The sequence below is a fragment of the Squalius cephalus genome, assembly GCF_949319135.1.
Source record: "Squalius cephalus genome assembly, chromosome: 9".
In the NCBI taxonomy this organism is placed as follows: Eukaryota; Metazoa; Chordata; class Actinopteri; order Cypriniformes; family Leuciscidae; genus Squalius; species Squalius cephalus.
In genome coordinates, this window is record NC_137130.1 from 28,994,985 (window position 1) to 29,017,605 (window position 22,621).

The 22,621-nt window shown below is 37.8% G+C and overlaps 1 protein-coding gene across 12 annotated transcripts in view; it reads right to left on the reverse strand.

The window, feature by feature from the left end:
* Positions 1-356: 356 nt before the first annotated feature.
* Positions 357-22,621, reverse strand: part of dgkh (diacylglycerol kinase, eta) — a 101,146-nt gene continuing 78,881 nt past the window's right edge. For 11 of the 12 annotated variants that reach the window (XM_079880703.1, XM_079880702.1, XM_079880701.1 and 8 more), the window contains 12 exons: positions 22,064-22,181; positions 21,870-21,980; positions 21,671-21,767; positions 19,926-20,033; positions 18,496-18,609; positions 18,274-18,408; positions 16,264-16,530; positions 15,165-15,257; positions 14,576-14,695; positions 12,954-13,059; positions 10,167-10,297; positions 357-5,033 (listed from right to left, as the gene is read on the reverse strand). In XM_079880703.1, the coding sequence (XP_079736829.1) occupies positions 4,947-5,033; positions 10,167-10,297; positions 12,954-13,059; positions 14,576-14,695; positions 15,165-15,257; positions 16,264-16,530; positions 18,274-18,408; positions 18,496-18,609; positions 19,926-20,033; positions 21,671-21,767; positions 21,870-21,980; positions 22,064-22,181 (1,487 nt within the window). In that variant the 3' untranslated portion in view covers positions 357-4,946. The remainder of the gene's footprint in view (positions 5,034-10,166; positions 10,298-12,953; positions 13,060-14,575; positions 14,696-15,164; positions 15,258-16,263; positions 16,531-18,273; positions 18,409-18,495; positions 18,610-19,925; positions 20,034-21,670; positions 21,768-21,869; positions 21,981-22,063; positions 22,182-22,621) is intronic. The other variant, XM_079880706.1, reaches the window with a different exon arrangement.

Consider the following 22,621-nt stretch of genomic DNA (forward strand, 5'->3'; position numbering starts at 1 on the left):
CTTCCCTGTGGTAGTGAACACTAGTAGTTCAGTGCTTCCAAAAGTGTGGGCCGAGTCCCCTGGTGGGCTGTAGAGGTATTGCAGGGGGGCCTAGGCTAAATCAAAAATATGAAATTAAGATAATTAAAATATTCTCTGTTTGGTTAATGTATTCAAGCACAATTGAAATGTATGTTTTTATTATAATGTTTTCAAACACCCAATCGAAATCCTTACCGTAATGCCGTAGCAGTCTTGAAAGATAATTCCACATATTATACATATATTGTGTTAATTCAGTGGTGTGTTCACATTTCATTCAATGTACACATACAAATTCAAGTGAATAAGTCAAACACTCACGACAAAGCAAAGTGTACTGTGTAAGCATTCAGTTTTATTGAAGAAGGAAGATATCAACTGGCAGCATTTTACCACCTCAAAATGTACATCGAAATCGAAACACTTATTTAATCAGGATACAAAAATACACATCTCAGTGACCTCCATATTGTAATAAATAGTTAACCATGCATCTACGATAAAAAGGCACAGAAAACAGTCACTTAGTAGTCATAAAAATTACCTACTACTTACCAAAATCATCCAGATATCAATACAAGTGACTACCGTAACATTATATCCCAATAGTGAAAACACATACACATCAGTTGTTTAACCTTAATAAATATGCAAGTATTGTAAATATACCTATACATGTAGTCTTAAAAATGAAACTGTGCCATTGTAAACACAATGTAAACAAATGAAACTCACATCGCACTTCTCTTAAATGGATATAAATCATGTCAAAGATATGTGACCTTGCTCTACAAGTTCCTCAAAATGAATTTGTTTTTGAGAAAAACCAGGCAGTTTACAGCTTTTTGCGTTCGCCATCGTCGACGAGCCGAAGCCCACCGCCGCTTATAGTCCAATGAAAAACACTCATGTGGTGGCTTGAGAACTGAGGTTCATGTGATCATGTGCACATGTATTCAGTGTGGCATGAGAGGAAGACTGCACTTGAGTGTTTTAAGTCTGTTGTGAACAAATGAACTATACAGAGGCACCATAGACAAGGTCGATCTGCTACAGCTGTCAAACAGAGATCGTGTAAGGCCAATTAAACAGGGCGCTTCATAGTGTGAGCATCAAGTGTTCTCAAATTCATCTTGTGTCTTTGGTAACGATTCTAGCTAGTTGGGGAAATTACCTTTAGCGATGTGGTCATATTTGAAAAGCATAACACTACATTCATTGGTGTTTCGGAATGCGTGGAGATACGTGCAAGTGCGTTTTGATATTATGTCATGCAACCACAAACAGAACTGTTGCTTTAAATGCACCATTTGATTGTCGGATATGATCACAGCATGATAGGTTTTTTTTTTCTGTTCCCAATGACTAGATCAAATTTTCTGCACTGATTTTGGAGAAAAATGACTGTGGGATGAATTTAAACCTGGTAAATTGTGTTAAACGGAGAGTAATGCACACTTAGTGGTAGTTGAAAGCATTAAATTGGCCAAAATATAGTTTTTTTAAATAAAAAAAGAAAGGGGATGTGTAAAACTTGAAAAAATGCTGATGGATTAAACAGCCAACCAATAATGCCAACAGGCAGAAACTGAAACCTCAGTAGGATCTCGCTTCTGAGAAAAGACGGGAAGTGAGAGACAACAAGTTTCCAATTAAACCGCAATTTTGATTGCTGAAAAAAGCAGGCTATAGTCTGTAGTCTGCACTGTTGTGCCTTTATTATGGACGCCAGTGGTTCTCAACTGCTCTCAACGGTCACAGTTTATATCAGATGTCTTTAAGTACTATGTACTTGCATAAAAAAAAAATAAAAAAATGTTGGGGACAATGTGCTTATTGAGTTCATATTGTATTGGTGGGTTAAATGGATAGTTCACCCAAAAATGATTTTGTCATCATACTCACTCTCATGTTGTTCCAAACCTGTATGAGTTTCTTCCTCTTTGAACACAAAATGAGATACTTTAAAAAATGTTGGTAATCAGAAAGTTGACGGTAGCCATTGACTTCCATTGTATTTTTTATTTCCCTACTATGGAAGTCAATGGCTACCGTCAACTGTTTGATTACCACCATTCTTCAAAATATCTTTTGTGTTCAGCAGAAGAGAGACACTCATACAGGTTTGGAACAACATGAGGGTGAGTAAATGACGACGGAATTTTCATTTTTAGGTGAACTATCCCTTTAAGTGTTAAAGGAAGGTGCAACTATACAGAAATTAACTACAGCTGTAATTACATGAAGGTATTTTTTAATAATGTAAATTCATGTATGTACACAAAAAGTGCTTTGTATCAAAGGATTAATTGAAATGTTAGTACATAGTAGTTAAAGACACTTAATATAAGGTGGGTACTAGGGCCGCCCCTAGCATGGGGCCCTGGGTTTACAGCGCCCAAAGGATGGCCCTAATGGGAACCAATTAAATATATAATTGTGTATAGTTAGGACAGAAACAGAAATAGGCTTATCAACTGTTAAAAGCGAAGACGAAATGTTTTTCTCATCTTTAATTTTGTGCGTCCAGCATTACGCGCCCAATCAAACTCTACCGTATTAAGTTCGTCTTTCGTTTGGCAAGAGCTAGACATATTACGCAGCTGCCAATATGGACAAGGCCAAACAACATTAAATACGGGTTCACTTACAACAAGAATAAACATGGTTTGTGCCGACCACAATGTGTTTTGTGTGGTGAATTATTGGCTGCCGAGAGCATAAAACTCAACTGACATTTACAAACCAAACACACAAGCTAGAAAAAGTGTAAAAATCACTTCTACTCTTTGTGCATTTACAATATTATCTATATTGTATGCGATTTTTGATCATATTAATGACTTTTAAGAACCGTTTTTTTGGTTATGTGTGTACAATAAACTATTCAGCTCTACGTTTGGCGCTATGTTGAATGTAAACCAACAGTTGAGAACCAGTAATGTAATCAATTATTGATTAATGAATGCTGTCATGAAATTTTTAGTCCTATCGTTTGATATAATGACTAAACTCTCACTGAACTCTTCAAATGTGTATTTTTCTTTTTAAAAACATCCTGCTTGGTTTTGCCCAACAGACCAAACCCAGTCCTCCAGGCCAGTGCTCGCTCTCCACATTTGTTTGAATTCTCACTTCAGGTAAATTGTGGGTAGAATTGCATTTCTTGGAAGGGAACACCACATCTTTTTTCCGACACTCTTTCTCTCTGTATATATACAGAATCAACTACTATTTTGATGTTTTCGAACACCCTCTAGAGAAACATTATAATATTATATAAACTAAAATCCACTGTTATGAGTCCCATGTGACTTGAAAGTTTCCATTTAACAGAAAAAAAAAAATAGAGGCACAACAGTTTTATAGTCGGTGTGAGGGAACATCCAGCCGTCAAGCAAATTATCCTGGAAGCACGGTTAGACAGGATCAGCAATTTGCTAATGGAAGATTTATGAATTTTGGAGAGAACATGGCATGATTTGTCTGAACCTAAGTCCACCCTAATCCAAAACCAAAAAAAAAGGAGTGTGTGAAGTTCATCATTTAGTTTTCCATGGAAAAACCTCACATAATAAAGCTTAATAGAGAAGAAATGTATCAAAATAAAACAATATTGCACCTTCCATAGAGTACAACAGCACTTAACGTGTAAAGGCGATTACTTAACGTCATAATTCACAAAGGTGTTATGGTGCTCTATACACAAATAAATGTGCCATCTGGTAATATCATGTAAGCGCTCTATTATACAAAGGCTTTACTCATAACTGAAGTTAACAGTTTAGACTTTTTAAACGTATATACAGTGCATATATTAACAAACATCTCTTATACCCTGTAATGCCACCAACCAAATGTAGATGATCCTATAGAACTTGCACTGGGTTCCTGAACTCAGCAAATATCAACTATGTAATGTTGCAGGTCAACTGCAATAAGTTTCTTATTCAAAACAATAGAAGTCCTATTTCAACTAATGTATAATAATAAGAATACGTTTTAAGCCACAAACAGATGTCGTGTGGACGTTACGGATTTTTTTGAAGAATATTTCAGGGGGGGGATTTAAAGTTGTGGAAATTCGGGGGACATTCACTTTGGTACATGATTCACCGCGATGTCGACTTACCTAACGTCCTACTGTAAAGTTAAAACATTTCTTACCAATAAATATGGCACGTGACGCTGCTTTTGACACAAGGTTTCCATGCAGACAGTTAAATAGAAACAAATCAGCAGTCTACTTGGACCAAAAGGGATGCTTCAGTAGTAACAAATGGCATTATACTAAATCCATATAAAACTTGTTCAAGTGTTAGTTTGTACAATAAAAAACAAGACGCAGATCATGCAGTAAAATAGCTATCCAAATATAGCAAGCATACCATGCATCAGTATGTCACTGTCGAAGGAAACCCCTTTTGACCTTTCTTGGACTGCACCGCATCACTGCGATGATTGCCGTTTGATTGCGATACTCCATCAGTCTTTTCCCCGTCTCCTTAAAATGTAAACAGTGCTGTCAAAAGCAGAATATTGCTGACACATCACATCGCCCTCCTGTTGTTGCCATCTACCGCAAGGCAAAGAGCCAGTGAGCTCCTCTCGGAGAAAACGCTTGTTTGGAAGTCCTGTACTGCTACTTGATTTGGATCTTTTAAAGAGGCCAGAGGTCGCGTGCACGATGAGAATTGCATACCTGATTGTGCCGTTGATGCAATAAGTGAGGAATGGCTTTTCTATGGGTCTAAAAGTCTCGGACACAATCCTTGTCGATTTGGCACCAGCACTTGCTTCTAAAACAAACATTCCTAGCTTTTCTACAAGCTATTCCTACATGAATCGACGCCAGCAAAGCGTCTCCCGCACCGGAGCTCCGCTTCAACTCCTCTTCGCTCACGAACGGAATGTGTGTTGACGTCTCACAGGTCCACCATCGAACTCTTGGCCAAGTCCTTAGTTCCCTGGAGAATTCTCTTCATATGACCCACCTTCGAGATCCCCAGATCCTTAATGGAATCAGACAAACAGAAGTGAACTCAGAATGAGGCATTCAGAGAGCTCCTCACACCAGTAGTTCAGCTCACTGAATATTGTACATAGAAGATTGAGGATCAAGGGCAAGAAAATACACACAAATTGTATTTTACCAACTTAACAGAAACCAACTTAGCTGCAGCTTAACCCAAGTTTAATCCAAGTTCAACCGTCAATTTTAGAGTAGCACACGTTCAAAGACATTCAATTTGGGGTAACACGACTATTTTACAGTATACACATCTTACATGTACTTTCAGTACTATAGTAATAACAGCAATGTTTGCATAATTACAAGCTACTAACCCTACACTAAACTAAACCCTTACTCTAAAGCAGGGGTCACCAAACTCGGTCCTGGAGGGCCGATGTCCTGCAGAGTTTAGCTCCAACCCCAATTAAACACACCTGAACCAGCTAATCAAGGTCTCACTAGGCATACTAGAAACTTTCAAACAGGTGTGTTGGAGCTAAACTCTGCAGGACAGCGGCCCTCCAGGACCGAGATTGGTGAACCCTGCTCTAAAGTAAGTACATGTTAAATAATATTTCCACTTGTTTGTGTATCTACACTGTAAAAGGGAAATGTAAAAAAAAAATGTAAGCAAATTTGGCTTAAATTCAAAAGTCAAATATATATACAAATATATGTAAATATTTATTTCAATTTGAAACACACACACACACACACACACACACACACACACATCCATGCAAGAGAATTTTATTGGACAAGGTGTTGTATCTGTATTTTTTATAAATATTATTAGCATATTAACTGTAATAAATTAACAATTTATAAATCAATAATCACATTTCTTAAAGGGTAAGATTTTCAACCAGCTTAGTTTTGTTGCAATGTCAGTAGTATTAAATGAACAATGTTTACCGTGCTACCCGTACCGAGGCATCCCCATTTTTTTGTCCACAAAAGTAATGTAAAACACATTATTTGGGGCCTTTCGGTGGACTTTTGACAGCTTCAGGGTTTCTGAAAACTAAAGATTCCTCCACATTCTTGTATCCCTGTTCACAGACGAATCCAGTGCATTATAGGTGTTGAAGTTTCCCTATCTTTTTGATAAATGGAACGTCAGAGCCCCTTTTTCACTAGTCACGTAACACCGATCTACTGCAAATTCAGCCAAAATTTAATAAAATCATCTTGCCAGTGGTGAATTACCCCTTTAAGTAGGAATATTTATATTTCATTCAAACTATGTGATTATACATGGAGTCTTGCATGTGTGTTTTGCAGTATTAGCAATAAATAGCAATCAGTTAACTGATTATCAATTTAAAATGATTATAAATTCCTTCCTCAAGTGTATACCCAAAGTATAATGAAACCATCTAAGAAGTAGGTTTGAGATAAAACCACAGGAAGGTGACATCTAGTGGAAGTTAGGCTAATCTAAATAAGGCATTACACAGATATATTGTGTATGAGTGTCCATTTATTTCATTTTTTAAGTATAATATATCAGCATTATATCGGTCATCATCTACCCTGCTCTCTCAGATATTTCAGCTCTGACCATTATATCACCAAAATTGATTGTTTGGTTAACCTCGGGTTAAAACAATGCAGCAAATCTAATGACACAGCAAATTCCCCATTATCCCACAATATCAATGAATTTGAGCTTGACTGGTTTCCAGTTGAAACACTGAGATCTATTTCTGTCCTGATAATGTTTTTTTTTAAATCTATTTGAGGACATCCCTTAAGACAGAATGAGGTTAAACCAGAAAAATGGCAGGGACATTTGAAATGGGAGGACATAACAGAGGAGTAAAAATGGCACAGTCCAAGGTTCTCTAGTGCTTGTGATAAGTGTGAGCAGAAAACCTTACACATAAACATTCAGCACTACGCAACACTTATGAACCCATTGTGTAATCTGTCAACATTGGGAGGTGTGATTCACGAGGATTTATAATACATTTATTGAATGCATTAGGCTATTTATTTCTTCAACAAATGTACATGAAAGCATCACTGAGTTTCTGGTGAGGATGTTTATTGTGCTCTATTATTGTGTTAAATTGAATTGATAATCCTACACAATTTTATTGTTTAAAATAGCTCTGCTATACAGCTATAACCGAATAAATGCTGTAAATAAGGCCCTGTTTACAGCTCATATTAGCATCAGCCTCAGGAGATCTATTCACAAGTGAACAGCACTAAATACAGGTGTACATGGAGTCTGGTTTGGGATTTGATCGCTCACACTTCATGCAGAGGTAGTCAAAAAAGCCTGTGAATGCGTATTACATGTTCAGTCTATAGGCATGCGAGAGTACTTGACAACCAAAACAACAAAGTGACACCGCCAACTACTGGCCTGGCATGCATGATACAGTGTTTTTAGTCGTTTTCGCAGATCCGTGTGAACAGGGATCATTTTGGCAATGTTGTCATCTGTATATGAAACTTTTCAAAAATGCAAAAATGCTTTTCCATTTTTAGTACATAGTTGTCATGTAAACTGACTCACCAGTTGAGAACCACTGTAATATGCAGAGATACAAATAACAAGTTCAGGATAAAAATCTCTATAGTGCGAAAATCATCTGAAACACCTGAAGTTACTCGACTGAAATAATGCAGGTAGTTTGAAACTTCACATTTCTGGCAAAAATGTGCTGACTTTTATGTACTTGTTTTTACTTTATGCCGCCTTGTCAACATTAACATTATGATATATTGAGTGATGTTCAAAAGTTTGATGTTTTTTTTAAAAGAAATTCAGCAAGAAAAGTGACTGTAAAGACAATGGGCCCTATCTTGCACCCAGCGCAATTGACTTTGTACACCGACGCATGTATCATTCCTATTTTGCACCTGCGCACAGCGGACTTTTCCCTCCACAGACGCACGTCGGTTAACTAAGAAATACACTTGCGCTCCCCGGGGCGGTTCAGCGCAAAGAGGAGGCGTGTTCCAGCGCAAACGTTCCCTCATGCTATTTTACAGGTTTAGAAAACAATTCCGCCACTGACCGAAAAAAAACTAGTTTAAAGTCAGTGGCGCGTTGCGCATGTTATTCATATGCTATTTTAAGGGCGCATGCTTGGCCTTAATCAATGTAGCGTGTGCACAACGCGCATACACTTTGATTCTCTCATCTACACACAAACGCAGCAGGTTTCATTTTTGCAAATCATAGCCTACATTATTACGATAGATAGATAGATAGATAGATAGATAGATAGATAGATAGATAGATAGATAGATAAACAGTTTATTATAAAAGCATACATCTAGCTTACACATTTACTCAAATTATCATACGCCTGTTTAACCGAAGTTAATTTGGGTGTGTTTCTCCATCCCCAACGTCCCTGACGAGAACGTCGGTCTCCTCGGCTGTGAACCGCTCCTCGCGTGCGCCTGGCAAATCCGCCGTTATAATAGGAATCCGCTTTAGAACAAGCGCGCCTGCTCTTAAAGGGAATGTGAGATGACGCTCTGATTGGTTTATTTCACGTTACGCCCAAACCACACCTATGAATAATGAAGCTACTTCAGACCAACCCCTTTTAGATTTTCGTCAGGCGCAAGAGTCATTTATCCCGCCGGTATAATAGCAACAGCGCCCAAGATCCACCCACAAAGTTACTTGCGTTTTGCGTTTGATACTTGCGTTTCAGATCGTTAAAATAGGGCCCCAAATGTTACAATAATGAAATAATGTTACAAAAGATTTCTATTTCAAATAAATGCTTTTTTTTTTTTACTTTCTATTGATCAAAGAATCCTAAAAAAAAACTGCATCAGGTTTTCCACAAGATTATATAAGCTCCCCTGTGTTGAAAATCAAGTTTTTAATGTTGTTTATCAGTCTATGTGGTGTTTTTAATATGCTTTAAGACAAACCATGTGCAAATTCATAAGCCACATCACTGTACTCATATTTTCTCCTTAAAACTGCAGTGAACCAACATGTTTCTGACATCACAAACTACCTTGTAACCAATCACAACAACGTGCCGGCGGGCTTTAGCATATCATTAACTATTGGAGTCTCAAGAGAAGCCAGGTTATCCCAGGATATGAAAAATCAGGTACATTTAACAATATAGCGGGTGAATTATGTATATGATGTATATTACGATGTTATGATGAACTATATGCCGTTCTCCACTGACGTTCTGAGCTGTAAAAAGCATTTCTAAGGATGCTGATTGTTAGAAGGCGGATGTCTGACTCTGAGATGGTGAATGGGAACATGGTTTGTGTAACATTAGCAACACATTATTATCTGTTTGATAATGTAGTCAAGTAAAAGGCTAACCATATTAATTATTGTTATGTGTCCGACATTGTAGAGAGCGATACATAAACCGCATTACCATTCTGATACAATGCCTGTATAATTCACTCTTCCACTTCTTCTGAATCAGTTTCTGGTTCAAACATGTATGGCTGAATTAAACCAGTATTTCCACTTGCCATTGTGCAGAGTTACTACAGTAAAGTTGAGCGAGTGTATCAGGTATTTTGAGCTCGTGTGATTACAATATTATTGCTTCTACTGTATTTTTAATTAAATTAATGCAGCCTTGGTGAACAAAACACACTTATTTCATTAATACATTAATATCTCACCAACCCCAAACTTCTGAACAAAAGTGCAGTCAAGAAATCAAAGATATTCCCCTTACGATCACATCACCCGAGATGAATGTTCATACCAGGTGTAAACAGGGCCTGATTTGCTTAAAGTTATCAGCAAATCACACACACACAAACACACAAAAACATATTCACTGTACTCATGAGCTACACAAACAGAGGCATGTCGGTGTGAGGCTGCCTATCAGCCGCGCTGGCGTCTTTCGAGCCTAGGCGACTTAAAATAACCCTACGTGTGCGTCAAGGTGGCTACTCGTGTAAGTAATTTGAGATCCGAATGACACTTGCACAGAGGAAGCCAAGCAGAGCAGTGCAGCACAAAATAGCAAACAGGGTGACAGGTAAAGATGACAGAAAGAGAGACAGAGAGAGAGTCAAAGAGCGAGATGGACAGAGAAAAAGAATGTTTTGGGTTGTTCTGAGGGACATGGTGAGGCACAGAAAGGGGTTGTGTGTATACCTTGAGGTCTCTCCTCTCCAGGTGCAGGAGCTCGGAGCCGCGGATGTCGTGGCGGATGAAGGTGTCTTTGTATTCCCCCAAGCTGAGCTGCTCCAGCCAGGCGGCAACCTCCTCAGTGCCCCACCTCTGAACTACACAAGTACAGAGCGAGAAGCCCCCTTCAGTGTCCAACCCCCGTTCACTCGCAAGAACACAGGCAAACAGGGTCAGGCCGAGAGGAGGAACAAGTCAAAAAACCACCACAAAGGGAAAAGGGGACCAAAAAATAAATCAAACAGGAAAGAGAAGACACAGAGAGAAGTGGCGGCGGCAGCTGGCAAAGAGAGGGTTAAACAGGTTCGGATTGGTCACTGGCACACCCAGAGGCGTTTCTGGCATGCAGGTTATCACAGTGGCACGTCCACCATCATCCCATTAACAGCAGACACAGAGACAGGAGAGACAGCAGGAGGAAGAGGGAATGGGAGGCTGAAGCCTGTGCGACCTAACGCTCATAAAGTCCTGCGCTCAGACCGTCCGCCGGCATACACTGCACTCTGTTGTCGTCGTGTTCAATCCCCGTAACAGACATGCACGTCAAATCCAGGGCGAAACCACGTTCAGTTTAAGAGTGTGACAGAGACAGTAGCTTAAACAGGTAGAAACACTATTTTGACTCCTTCGCAATGCTTTTTTTGGAGAGTATGTACAAAGTATGTACTATCCACAGATATCAGATTTCAGGGAGGATTAAAGGTGATCTGTGTAATTTGTTTTGATACGAAGGAAGAATGAATCGCTCGAGGATAGTGCCATCAAATCTGCACTGATCAAATTTAGTTTGAGAGTAAATATCAATAAATCTAACTTAAAAAATATAAAAATCAATTCTGCTTTGTTTCCAAGATTGTGAAATGAGCAGGACTTTTGGACAGGCGTAATTCTGATGTGTACTTGAATGTAATTAGATGTTGCCATTTTTCTGTAACCACAACTTTGGAAAGGTGGAAAGGAAAGGAATGTTTTTTAGGGATGCACCGATATGAACATTTTGGCCGATACCGATAACCGATAATTCTTTATATTTGAAAGCCGATTACCGATATATTGGCCGATAAGTCTAAATCCAAATTTTTACATCATTTTTGAGAGCCTGATTACAAAAACAAATGTCTCACCATTAAAAGCCATGTCCCAAGCACACATGTTCTCATTATAATTTTATGCAGCGTATATGACAGCACATATTGCACTTTCCTTTTTTGAAGGGATTCCATTCATATTTCAAGCAATTCAAAAACATCATGGGGAACAGTGCGTATCTGAAGTGTCTCAGCCGAAGGAAATAATACATAATTTATTAGCTTTAATATATCGGCTGATAACGATAACATAAAAAATGATCATATATCGGCCGATACCGATATGGTGGCCGATATATCGTGCATCCCTAATGTTTTTAACGCATCATTATTGTTATGGTTATTAATAATAATGATTCCTAATAATGAACAATTCAATGATGATTATTAGCAATATACATGAACAATATTTTTTCAAAAACACGCTTTTGCATAATTTCCAATCAAAACAAAGCAAAAGGTGACACTAAAACACTAACAACAATGATAATTTACATTTTTGCCTAATTTTGGTGGCTGAGTTTTTTCTCCAACTATAAATATTTTATAAATATTTCAGGTACATTAATCCGCCCTTAAACGCACATAAAAAAATATATGTATATTTGTAATTATTAATTAATTAATAATAATAATACTACACATTTTTAGAGGTTGAAACAGATTTTTTCTTCACCAACTATAATGAAATCAAGAAATCAAATATGTTTGATAAATTCACCCCTATAGGCACATTAAACCTTAAGGATCTTGGGCACTTTACGTGTCAGTCACACAGTCTCTTGCTGTCTAAATGGGCGGGTCCTGGCCAGAATAAGCTGCAGTGTAAACCAAACTTTATGAAGAAAGCCAAAAGTCGGGCTACACAAGATTGACTTTATGAATAGACACGATGACACTTTCCAAACATTGCTTTGTTTGTTTGAGCGTAAAAAAAGGCGTCAACTTCTGCCTCAACCAATGACAAGAGTATAGGGCAGGACTCTCAGTTTGGCAGGAGTCTGGGCGGAAGGAGAGTTTGGGACATTTATTCAGAAAACAATCATTATTTGTGCAATACCATTCAGTGCTATTAGTGGCAAAAATTACACACTTCACCTTTAAGCGTTACATGTGTAGCACGTGTGCAATATGTTGTGTTTGGGTTTGGATAAGCGGTTTCTATTGTTCCCCTTCTGTGCGGTACACCTTGGTTTGTGCCTGCTGTTCATGTGTAGACACATGGACTGTTTCTGACTCACAGGACAACACCATGACCAGAGGAGTGCAGGGGTGCTCATGGATGGTTGGGTTGGACTGAGGACCACTGGACATGAACAGAAAGTCCTCTCAGAAGAGGATGTACATGCTGTATGGCGCTCTCTTTAATCACACAAGCTGTGTGTCTCTGGCTCCATGTGCTTCAGAGATCTGACATCACTTCCTTTAACAGTTCCCCATATTGTCAGCAATCATGAACAATCTTGCTTTTTTTTTTTCAAAAATAATTCAGTTTTTGCATCTTTTCCAATGAAATGTAACACTAAAACAGTTGTAGATGACAATGAATGCAAAAAAGCATGAGGTATCCATGATTTTAGTGTCCGTCTCATGTGAGAATATTCAAGTAAATCCGGACACACATACACACACACACACACACGCACACACACGCACACACACTTACCTGACTGTGGACTGGACTTCTTCGGGAGTTTCTCTTTCTTGAACTTTGGCACTATGCGAAACATGCCACTCCGACTGTTTCTTTTTCCGTACTCGAGGGAGGGATCCTGCCTCACACAAAATGACCTGTCAGTCTCATAGTCAAAGGAACTGTAAAACACCCATTCAGTGCATATTTGTTAATATATGTAAGGCTGCGTTTACACTGCAAGTCTTAATGCACAGATCGGATCTTTTGACCATATCCGATTTGTTTGTCCTGCCTGTTTACATTCACTCTAGACACGACCGTATCTGCGTTTTCATTAAAATGATTCTGTTGGTGATCTCTTTACTATGCGACATGGTTAATACTCAAGGCCTTGAATGGCCGTACTAAAAATATATATATAATTCATGTCTGGTGGCCATGATTATATGCCAGCATTGATAGGTTAAAAGCTGCCATGGATGTTTGCAGCCCAAAATCTGACTGAACGGATATAGACTGGAAACAAATGGAAATTTTAATTTGTTATTTTATCTACAGCTCGTTATATCTAGAATTCTGAAGTGAAATAAAGTAGCGTGGTAAGATCAATTTGAATTCATTCGAATGAATTAACAAGACAGAGATTTGTGAGTTTGCGTGTGTGCGTCTGTATGTAATAGTGAAGCTTGTTAGTTTTATTACAAAAACCATGAAGCTATCTCACCATTGCTGACAATTATAACATTCACGGGGCAGAGGTTGACAACCAGTTTCTATGCTCCTGAATGTTTCTGTGTTTGTGCAGTTTCTTAGCTATACTGTATATAAAGTTCCCACCTCAATAAAAAAAGCTGTGAGTTTTAGTGGAAGCACATACAGACACGTCTGCTTCATAATCAGACATTAAAAAGCTATCTTTGTTGGGCAAACGTGTCGCCCTCGACTTGTGGTGGTTTGGAATTCCAAGGAGAATTGGATATGGGTGTTTAGACACAAGTCAGATGTCCAGATATCAGTATCTGATTTAAAGGAGCTGTATGTAAGATTGTGGCCAAAACTGGTACTGCAATCACTTTCAAATTAATGTAGAGCACTGTATCCCCTCCCCCTCCCCCCTGACTCGAGGTTGCCAGATAGGCTGCAGGATCCAGCAGGAACGTAGGCTGCTACAAGGAGCTGCAGCTGTGGTAACTAGAGCAGAGCTGGCAACCCCGATGCCGAAACACTACTGACTTTGTGATTGGTAGATAGGTGGAGGGTGGGGCATCAGGCCAAAACACAAGACGACAACATCAACATCAGTTGAGGGCTGCAACTTCACTTTTTAAATGACAATATCCTGGCCGGACTACTGTTGTCAGTGATATAAGTATTTGAAATGAACATGATTTCTTAATGTCTAGTGACATATCAGGGCCATTTTATGATTAATTGAAATACATTTCTTACATACAGCTCCTTTAAAACCACATTTGGAAGTGGCTAAATTATGACACAATGTTAATTTTTTTTTAAAACTATCCCTGCAGGAAACAAGTTTAGGTAGAGAGCTGACTAATTTGGTTCCTTTATCTAGGCACACTATATTTAAGGGATTTATTCTCTCTGTTGCTCTCAGTTACAGCATGACATTTTGTGCAGGATGTGCTCACCTCCTCGTCGTTGGGCTGTAAGATGTGGTAAAGCCATGGGATCTCAGCCAGCTTGCCCAGTTCAAGCTCGACGCTCTGCAGGGCATTGGACAGCAGCTCTTCATGTGGAGGGTCCAGTTGCTACAGAGATAAACTCACAGTCAGTGCTTACATAGATCTCTATCAGAGTCTTCACTGCTCAGCGCTCACAAGACAAGATTACACGTCAATCCACTTCCAGGTTTTGTGCTGGTCTATCTGGTGGACTAGCATAGTCAAATGCAGCTGTCATTCTGGAGAGGGAAAATGCTATTGCTTAGCATTTAAAAGTTGCACTTTCATACCGTAGGACTCCTTTTAGAGTCAACTATGTTTAATTCTATATAAGCTCAATGAAATAAAATTGTGCTTTGTATCAGATGCTTTTTCTAAAATTCCTTAAACATAGATAGCTATAATATTTGCTCTGCATCACAGTGTGGATTATTCTTTTCTATGGGGACCTGCTTTGCAGCACCATGAACATTTATTCCTTGGAAAAGGGGAATGAGACTGAGCTTTATATTACATTACAAACATTCAATCCAGATCATGTTCACCATGAACTCACCAATGGCACTCGTCCTACTAGCAGAGACTCAGTCTCATTGTGCAGAGCCTTCACGGTGCTCGCCACCTCAATGGCAGTGTTTCTTGTCAGGCTCTGAGGAGAACAGACGGGACGACGAATCAGACATGATGAATATACCCATGAATACGAGACTTGTATAAACTATGAGGAGCACAAAAGTTGGTTTCCTAATGTAAAAATACCATTTACCAAAATACTATTTTTAATAATAATAATACATAAAGATTTTCATACAAAACTACCATGAGGTCTGAGATCGGTAAGCGATTTTATGTGCTTAAAAAGTGTATAATAGCGTAAATCTGCAAACATTAGTAGAGAAACACTACAGAGCCAATAATCAGAGAATTGTGTCTTATGTTCAAAGATGCATTTATTTGATCAAAAATACAGTAAAAATACCCCAGTCTTCAATGTCACATTCTAATATGCTGATTTGAATCTCAAGAAACATTTCTTATTACTATCAATGTTAAAAACAGTTGCGCTGCTTCATATTCTTTGATTCACTTTAATTAATAGAGTTCAAAAGAACACCATTTATTTGAAATAGAAATCTTTTGTAACATTATAAATGTCTGTACTGTCACTTTTGATCATTTTAATGCATCCTTGCTGAATAAAAGTATTAATTTCTTATATTTATATTAAAAAAATGCACTGACTTTTTGAACTTTTGAACGCAAGTGTATATTGCATGCCTAAAATGAATGACTATACATTTATATTACAACTTGATTTTGATTTTCAGTTAAGTAATCCAACAAAGCTTCAAGCGAAGAGCATAAAAACCTTTTTCCCTTTGCCCTGTACATTTTGTCCGATCTTTCAATACTTCAAATCAACGTTTGATTCGCATTGGAGATGGCTGATTTTATTCATGGGTTATAGTTCCATATTGATTTTTTTTGCTTAAAATTAAAGACTATTATCACAAAACAATGTACCCATGAACTATTTCACACTAAACCCAAAATATAATACTATAGTGAGCTGTTGTTGTTTTATATGGAGGGAAAGTATATTTTTGATCAGTAATCAGTGGTGTGAACAGTCCTTCAGTGCTGGCGTCGCTCACCTCGGGGAACTTGGGGTGTGTTTTGTTGATGGCGTGTGAAGAGGCGTTGACGGCGTGGGCCAGCTCCTGCTCGAGGAGTTGGAAGTTTTTGGCAGCCTCACAGATCCTGGTGATGAGATCCTCAGCGGCTCGAGCGCACATCTGGATGAGCGCGGCCTCCTCCTCGGTGGCCAGATCCACAGAATGCTGAGGATACAGGTGAGGCCTCAGCGGAGGCTTGTCGTATTTCAGTTTATCCTCCCAAGACTTCAATGTGTTTTCAAATGCCTTCATTGAAAACAAATACAGAAGTCATTTAAAGGACGGTGAGTTTTAACATCCAAAGTTTAGAAAGGATACACACAATTTACACAAACAGCCCAGTGGTGACAGATCTGGACTGGTTTCCTGATCTTTGACACTACAGGCAAAAGCGTTTATTCAGGCACTGGTCAATTTGGAGATTTTGGGCTATTTTGCTTCCATAGCATTTCTTATTTCAGACTAGTGGAAAGAAAACATCCGAAATACATTTAAGTGTTTCGTTTATTACGTTCGAGTCATTGATTTAAATTACAATACATACCTTTAGAGGCTGTTTTCTCGAAATGAGTTTTTTCTCCTGCATTGAGCTAGACTCTTCAGTAGTGCTTACCCAAACCAAATTTTACAGTTTTATCATTTTTACAGTCTTGGGGAAAGTTACTTTTAAAAGTAATGCATTACAATATTGCGCTACTCGCTAAAAAAGTAACTAATTGTGTTACTTAGTTACTTTTTAAAGAAAGTAATTTGTTACGTTACTTTTGCGTCACTTTCTCTCTGCTTGTTTGTTAATAACAGAAAACAAAAACAAACAATAGTTAACATCAAAAGTGAAATGAATAAGCCTCAGGCTGAAGGAAATGCAAATTCACGTCTGTACAGTAAAGGGCGCAGCTCAAACAAACCAGCTGGGCTGCCATTTGTGATTGCATGCAGAAGAAGAAAGTTCAATACTCTTCAGCAACATAGGCTACTGTATACAAAAAATATGAAACACAAATGTGAGGTTTATCTAGTCATTTTTGCTTATTATTACTGATAAAAGCTGAATTGGATACTTGAAGGTCAGCAGCAAAGATTTGACCTAATTAAGTGAGATTAAATATATAAAGTATATTTGTGTAATTTAACATTTTTAATTATTGCAGGTTTGCCTAATATTTAGAGTTTGCATTTCACTGTTTTTATTCATTTTGAGGAATACTGAATCTGTTTTTGTGCAAGTGAGAGGAGTACTGTAAATGCATGCTCACATTTAGCCTAGAACTACAATAACATTATGTTGTTTTTTAACACATCACACACAACACCTCTATTTGACTTTTTAATTTACTCAGCCTTATGCTTTTCCGACACCAGAAGCTAGTATATCTTAAGAAGACTTGGAATATTGCACACAAGTCTTATTGACAGTATTTATGATAATTCCATTGTGCTTCTTGGAGCTTGTTGTCAGTATAAACCACAATCCACTTTCCTTTGAGAGTGGATGGAAAACAAACCATTCTGCCTAACATCTCCTTTTGTCTTTCATAGAACAAGAGAGACAAAAATGGTCAAAACAACATGAGAGAGATATACACTAATGTCCAAAGTTTGGGGTCAGTAAGAAAATGACTTTCTTATTCAGCAAGGAAACATTGATCAAAAGTGACAGTAAAGACATTTATAATGTAACAAAATATTTATATTTCAAATAAATGCTGTTCTTTCTATTCTTCAAAGAACCCTGAAAAAAATGTATCACGGTTTCCAGAAAAATATTAAGCAGCACAACTGTGGATAATAAGAAATTTTAAAAATAAAATAAAAATTATTTAAATTGTAATAATATTTTACAATATTACTGTTTTTACAGCCTTGGTGAGCATAATAGACCCCAAACGTCTGAAGGTTAGTGTTAATGATGCCATTTTGAATGAATAATTCCTTTAACTGTTCTTTTCCACTGTTCTATGGTAATATTGTTTCTCCGGAATCACTCACCCGGTCTCTTGTCAGCATCTGGGCCCGGTTCTTGTGCTGAATCTTGATGAGTCCGGGAGGTTGAATCCAGGCCTCTCCGTCCACCTGGACAGGCACTCCTTCATCTCCCAGAATGGTGATCTTCACCGTGCGACACTGAGAGGGTTGAGGTGAGTTACACATCTCTATCACCATTACTCACATACTTTAAAGATCTCTCATTTGTGTGTGAGTTGTGCTTACCTGTGCAATACGGTGATGCTGCAGTTTGATCACCCTTGAGACAGCCATCTGCATACTACCGAACACAGCGACCACTTCCAAAATTTTATCATCAAATGAAGGGGCACAAAATATCTGCATGAAAAGAAAAGAAAAAATCATGAAAATAGCTTACCACCACTAGGGGGCTCTCTACAGATTCACACTCATGATCCACAACCAGGGGGAAAAAAATCTCATAAAAAATGACTAAACATATAAAGCCTACTATATCATATTTGATATGCACATTTCTAAGGCTTCTAAAGTCTAAACGATCAACATAACTTCAACTATCTACTACTTCACAATCTACTACATGCCTTCTGTCCTCTGATTGAAAGTTCATCGATTTTTGGCAAGTAAAAGGCCTTTTAGTGTAATTGTAAAAATGTTCCCGTTTAGGTTGTGATAGAAGTGTCTATTTGTAGTGAAATCTGTACTAATTTTTATAAAGTAAACATAATAAAACATAATAAAAAACTTGTTGTTGTTAATATTTCAAGCTAATATTTGAAGCAAGGTCTACTTGATTTATTCTTTTGAAAAATTATGTTTAAAATCCAAGTATCAAATATGATAGAAACAATTTTTGAGGAATGCTTATTTTGTACATCTATCAATCCAATCCTCATGTTTTGCCCCCCCCCCCCCCCCCACAATAAAAACTACAGAGCTTTGAACATAAAAATAAGAATTTAAGTATTAACTGAAATATAGAGTGACAACTGATATTTTTATGCATTGTATATAAGTAATCTGGTATTCTGTTATATCTTATTGGTTTACATTTCAAGCTAAAACCAGAAACGGCACCAAATTGCATATTTTTTGAAAACTATGAGCTCCATATTCTTCTCACCATATCATACTATATGAACCATAAACGCCTTATGTGTTAAATATGATACCTAAAGGTTCAACAAACTGTTCAATTAAAAAAAAAAAAGATTTTTTTCAGACTATAGTAATGCTTTACTGGGTTAATTACTCTTCCCTCTATGAAAACACTTAGTGGACTTGAGAATGACATTTTTTGAACTGGGTCCTCGAATGTCCAGTCTAAAATTACAGATCTCTTCCTAAGCACTCTTCCCTTCTGTAACTAGACGCACACGGTGTCCGGAGGTAACCTCATCCTGAACGAGGCCATGTGAGCTAAAACAAACCAGCTGCCAAGAGGACACTTGTTGCGAACAAAGACCCGTGTCACCCCGGGGTTGAAAAGGTTTTGTCCAGAGCCAGCTGCGCGTTAGGCAACACCAGTCAACACAGGGCAAACTTATCCTCTTAATTAAACAAGTCCAGAGCATTTCCTCTCTACATGGTGTCATATTTCAACTCTTAGTTTACAACTCATGGGTTGCAGTTTGAAGAGAGAAACCCTCATGACCTCTAGCATCATCACTTACGTCATCCTCTTTGGTCCCGCCCCAGAAGTTGGTTCCCCCAGCGTAGCTAGGGATGTTCAGCACAGCGATTCCCTGGAGGCTGGGGAGTGGGATGTACTGGCCGTCACACTGCAGAATCAATCACACAACCATGAGGAGCACTGGATATAAAACTGGGACAAACGCTTCAAATTCTGCTCGAGGAGAGGTTCAGTTCCAGCAGCTGTTGCCTTTAAATCAGTAGATAATCATGTGTTGATTGTTCAACCTTAGACAACATTTGACCCTTTACACAAATACGGTGAAAACTGGTGTCCCATTACTTTTTAAAAGCACAAATCAAGGCACAAATTCTGTGTTTTTCAGAACGAGAACTACTGCAGTCGATCAGTGATTCTCAAGCAGGGGTCCGGGGTCCACTAGGGGGCCTCAGCAAACTTCCTAAGGAGGCCAAATCATTTTAAAACAAGAAAAAACAAGCTAAAACAAATACAAAAAAATAAATATTTCTTGGTTTAATTAACCTCAACAACAGTTTTTTTTTTTCTTAGAAGAACCATTTACATGAACTTGAAAAACCTGGATATACAGTATGAGGTAGCCTAATATTAAAATGCGATTTCTAGACCTGGAAATATACATTATTAAAATCCCCATGGGAATTTACATTATTCTATTTATGCCAAGCTCTAAAATCTTTAATTAAGTAGAAATTGTGACGAAAAAATCTTTGTAAAATCCTTATCTTTAAATCATCTGCTTTTTGATATATATATATATATATATATATATATATATATATATATATATATATATATATATATACACACACACACATACATAGTCTTCCATAATATTCAAAAAGCAGCTGATTTAAAGATATAAAATAAATACACAAATATATATATAAAAAATGGGACAAAGCAAACATTTAAAATATTCAGTGGTCTTTTAATCATTTTAATCACAAATCACTGGTAAGAAAATTAGCAAGAATTGCACAAATACCGTAGATAAAGTAACTTGGCACAGAATAGCCTTCCTAACTTGCAGACAGCTTTTTACAGGAGGAAGAGTCAGTGTTGTTCCACTCAAAGAGTTAACGGCTTCAAACTGGTCATGAGAAGTTGAAAAATGAAGTTTAAGTTAAAGTGAAGAGTTTAATGCGAGACCAAATATTCACTATAGGCTTTAAAACTGGACTCTGACAGGCCAAAACATGAGCCTGATAAACTTGTTTTCAAGCTACTTCTTGGTTGTCTTTGCTTTGGGCAGGAAAATCTGATCATTCCTCTTTAGAAAACAAATTTTCATTTGTTGAAAGCAAGCCCTTCTGCAATATTCTCCTGAACTCCAAAGCATTAAATGACTTCCACAGTGAGGTAGCTCACCGATACGGTACCAGCAGCTAAAAAGCCTCCGCACACAATGACAGCTCTTCCTCCACACTTCACTGTGGTAGAGATGCATTTATTATTATATTTCTCAGCAGATTTTTGAAGACACCGCTCTGGAGAATCTCTCATGTTTCATTGTGATTCATCACTCCACACACAACTTCCCATATTCTGCCAAAAACTTCTGTCTTTGATGTTTTTCTGTGATGTTAAATTTTATGAATTTTATGACCAATAATTTGTGGTTCAGACAATTAAAAACTTAGTGTTTAGCCATTTTGGGCGTGGCCAGGTATTATTTTTTGTGTTGTTGTCGTTACTTTTTCAAGTTGTATGTCATTAGTTGAAAATGCCTTTCATTCAGCTCACCTCTAGCTGAACTTTCTGCTCCAAGTTTTTATAGGTCCGCTGCAGAAGCTCTTTCGTCCCCAGAACTCCGTACCACATCATGTTTTTGGTACGACTTCTGGATTGTCAGAGAAATACCAGTCAGCCACTGAGTCCATGCCAAAGGTGTTTTAGCTAAATGCAGTACACGAAAGAAGACTGTGCTGGAATCTTGAACTACCTGCATTTCTCTGGGTGCTCCTCACGTTTGTTGTTGAACTCCAGTGAGATCTTTGCATCTAAGCCAATCCCAAAGTAGTTATTCATCACACACTTCTCCAAATAGCCCTCTCTGTAAGAAAAAAACACTCATGTAAGATTTGCGAATATCTTTAAGATAAACTTCAACAAGAAAAAGGAAAGTGAAGCTCTTACAATGAGTCCAGGTCTGGATCGATGAAGGGAGTGGCACCAAATGGATCTATGTTGGCAAGCAGCATCTTACTGATAATGGAGCTTCCAGCGATGGAGGCAGCAAGACCAGCCCGCAGACCTGAAGACCAACCAAAAGATCAACGGGACATTTCAGTACACTCAAACAAGAATCAGCAAACCATAAGTTCTGTCATGATTTACTCACCCTCATGATGTTCTAACCCTTTATAACGTTATTTTGTTAGTGAAACTAAAAAGAAGATTTTTGACAGAATGTTGATGCTGTTCTTTTCCAGAGAACAAAACCTCAAAAGTACAAGAAAAATGGTCCCTATGACTTACATTGCACTATATTCCAAATGTCTGAGGTGTGTGAGGAACAGACTGAAATGTAGGTTTATTATGTACATTATTTTCAGGAAATAAAAATCTAAATTCCTCACAGAAACCTTTTCTTGTAAAAAATATGTACACTATTAGTACTTTTAGGCCTGGTTTCAGAGGCAAGGGCTTAGATTAAGCTAGGATTGGGCCTTAGTTCAATTAGTCATTTACACT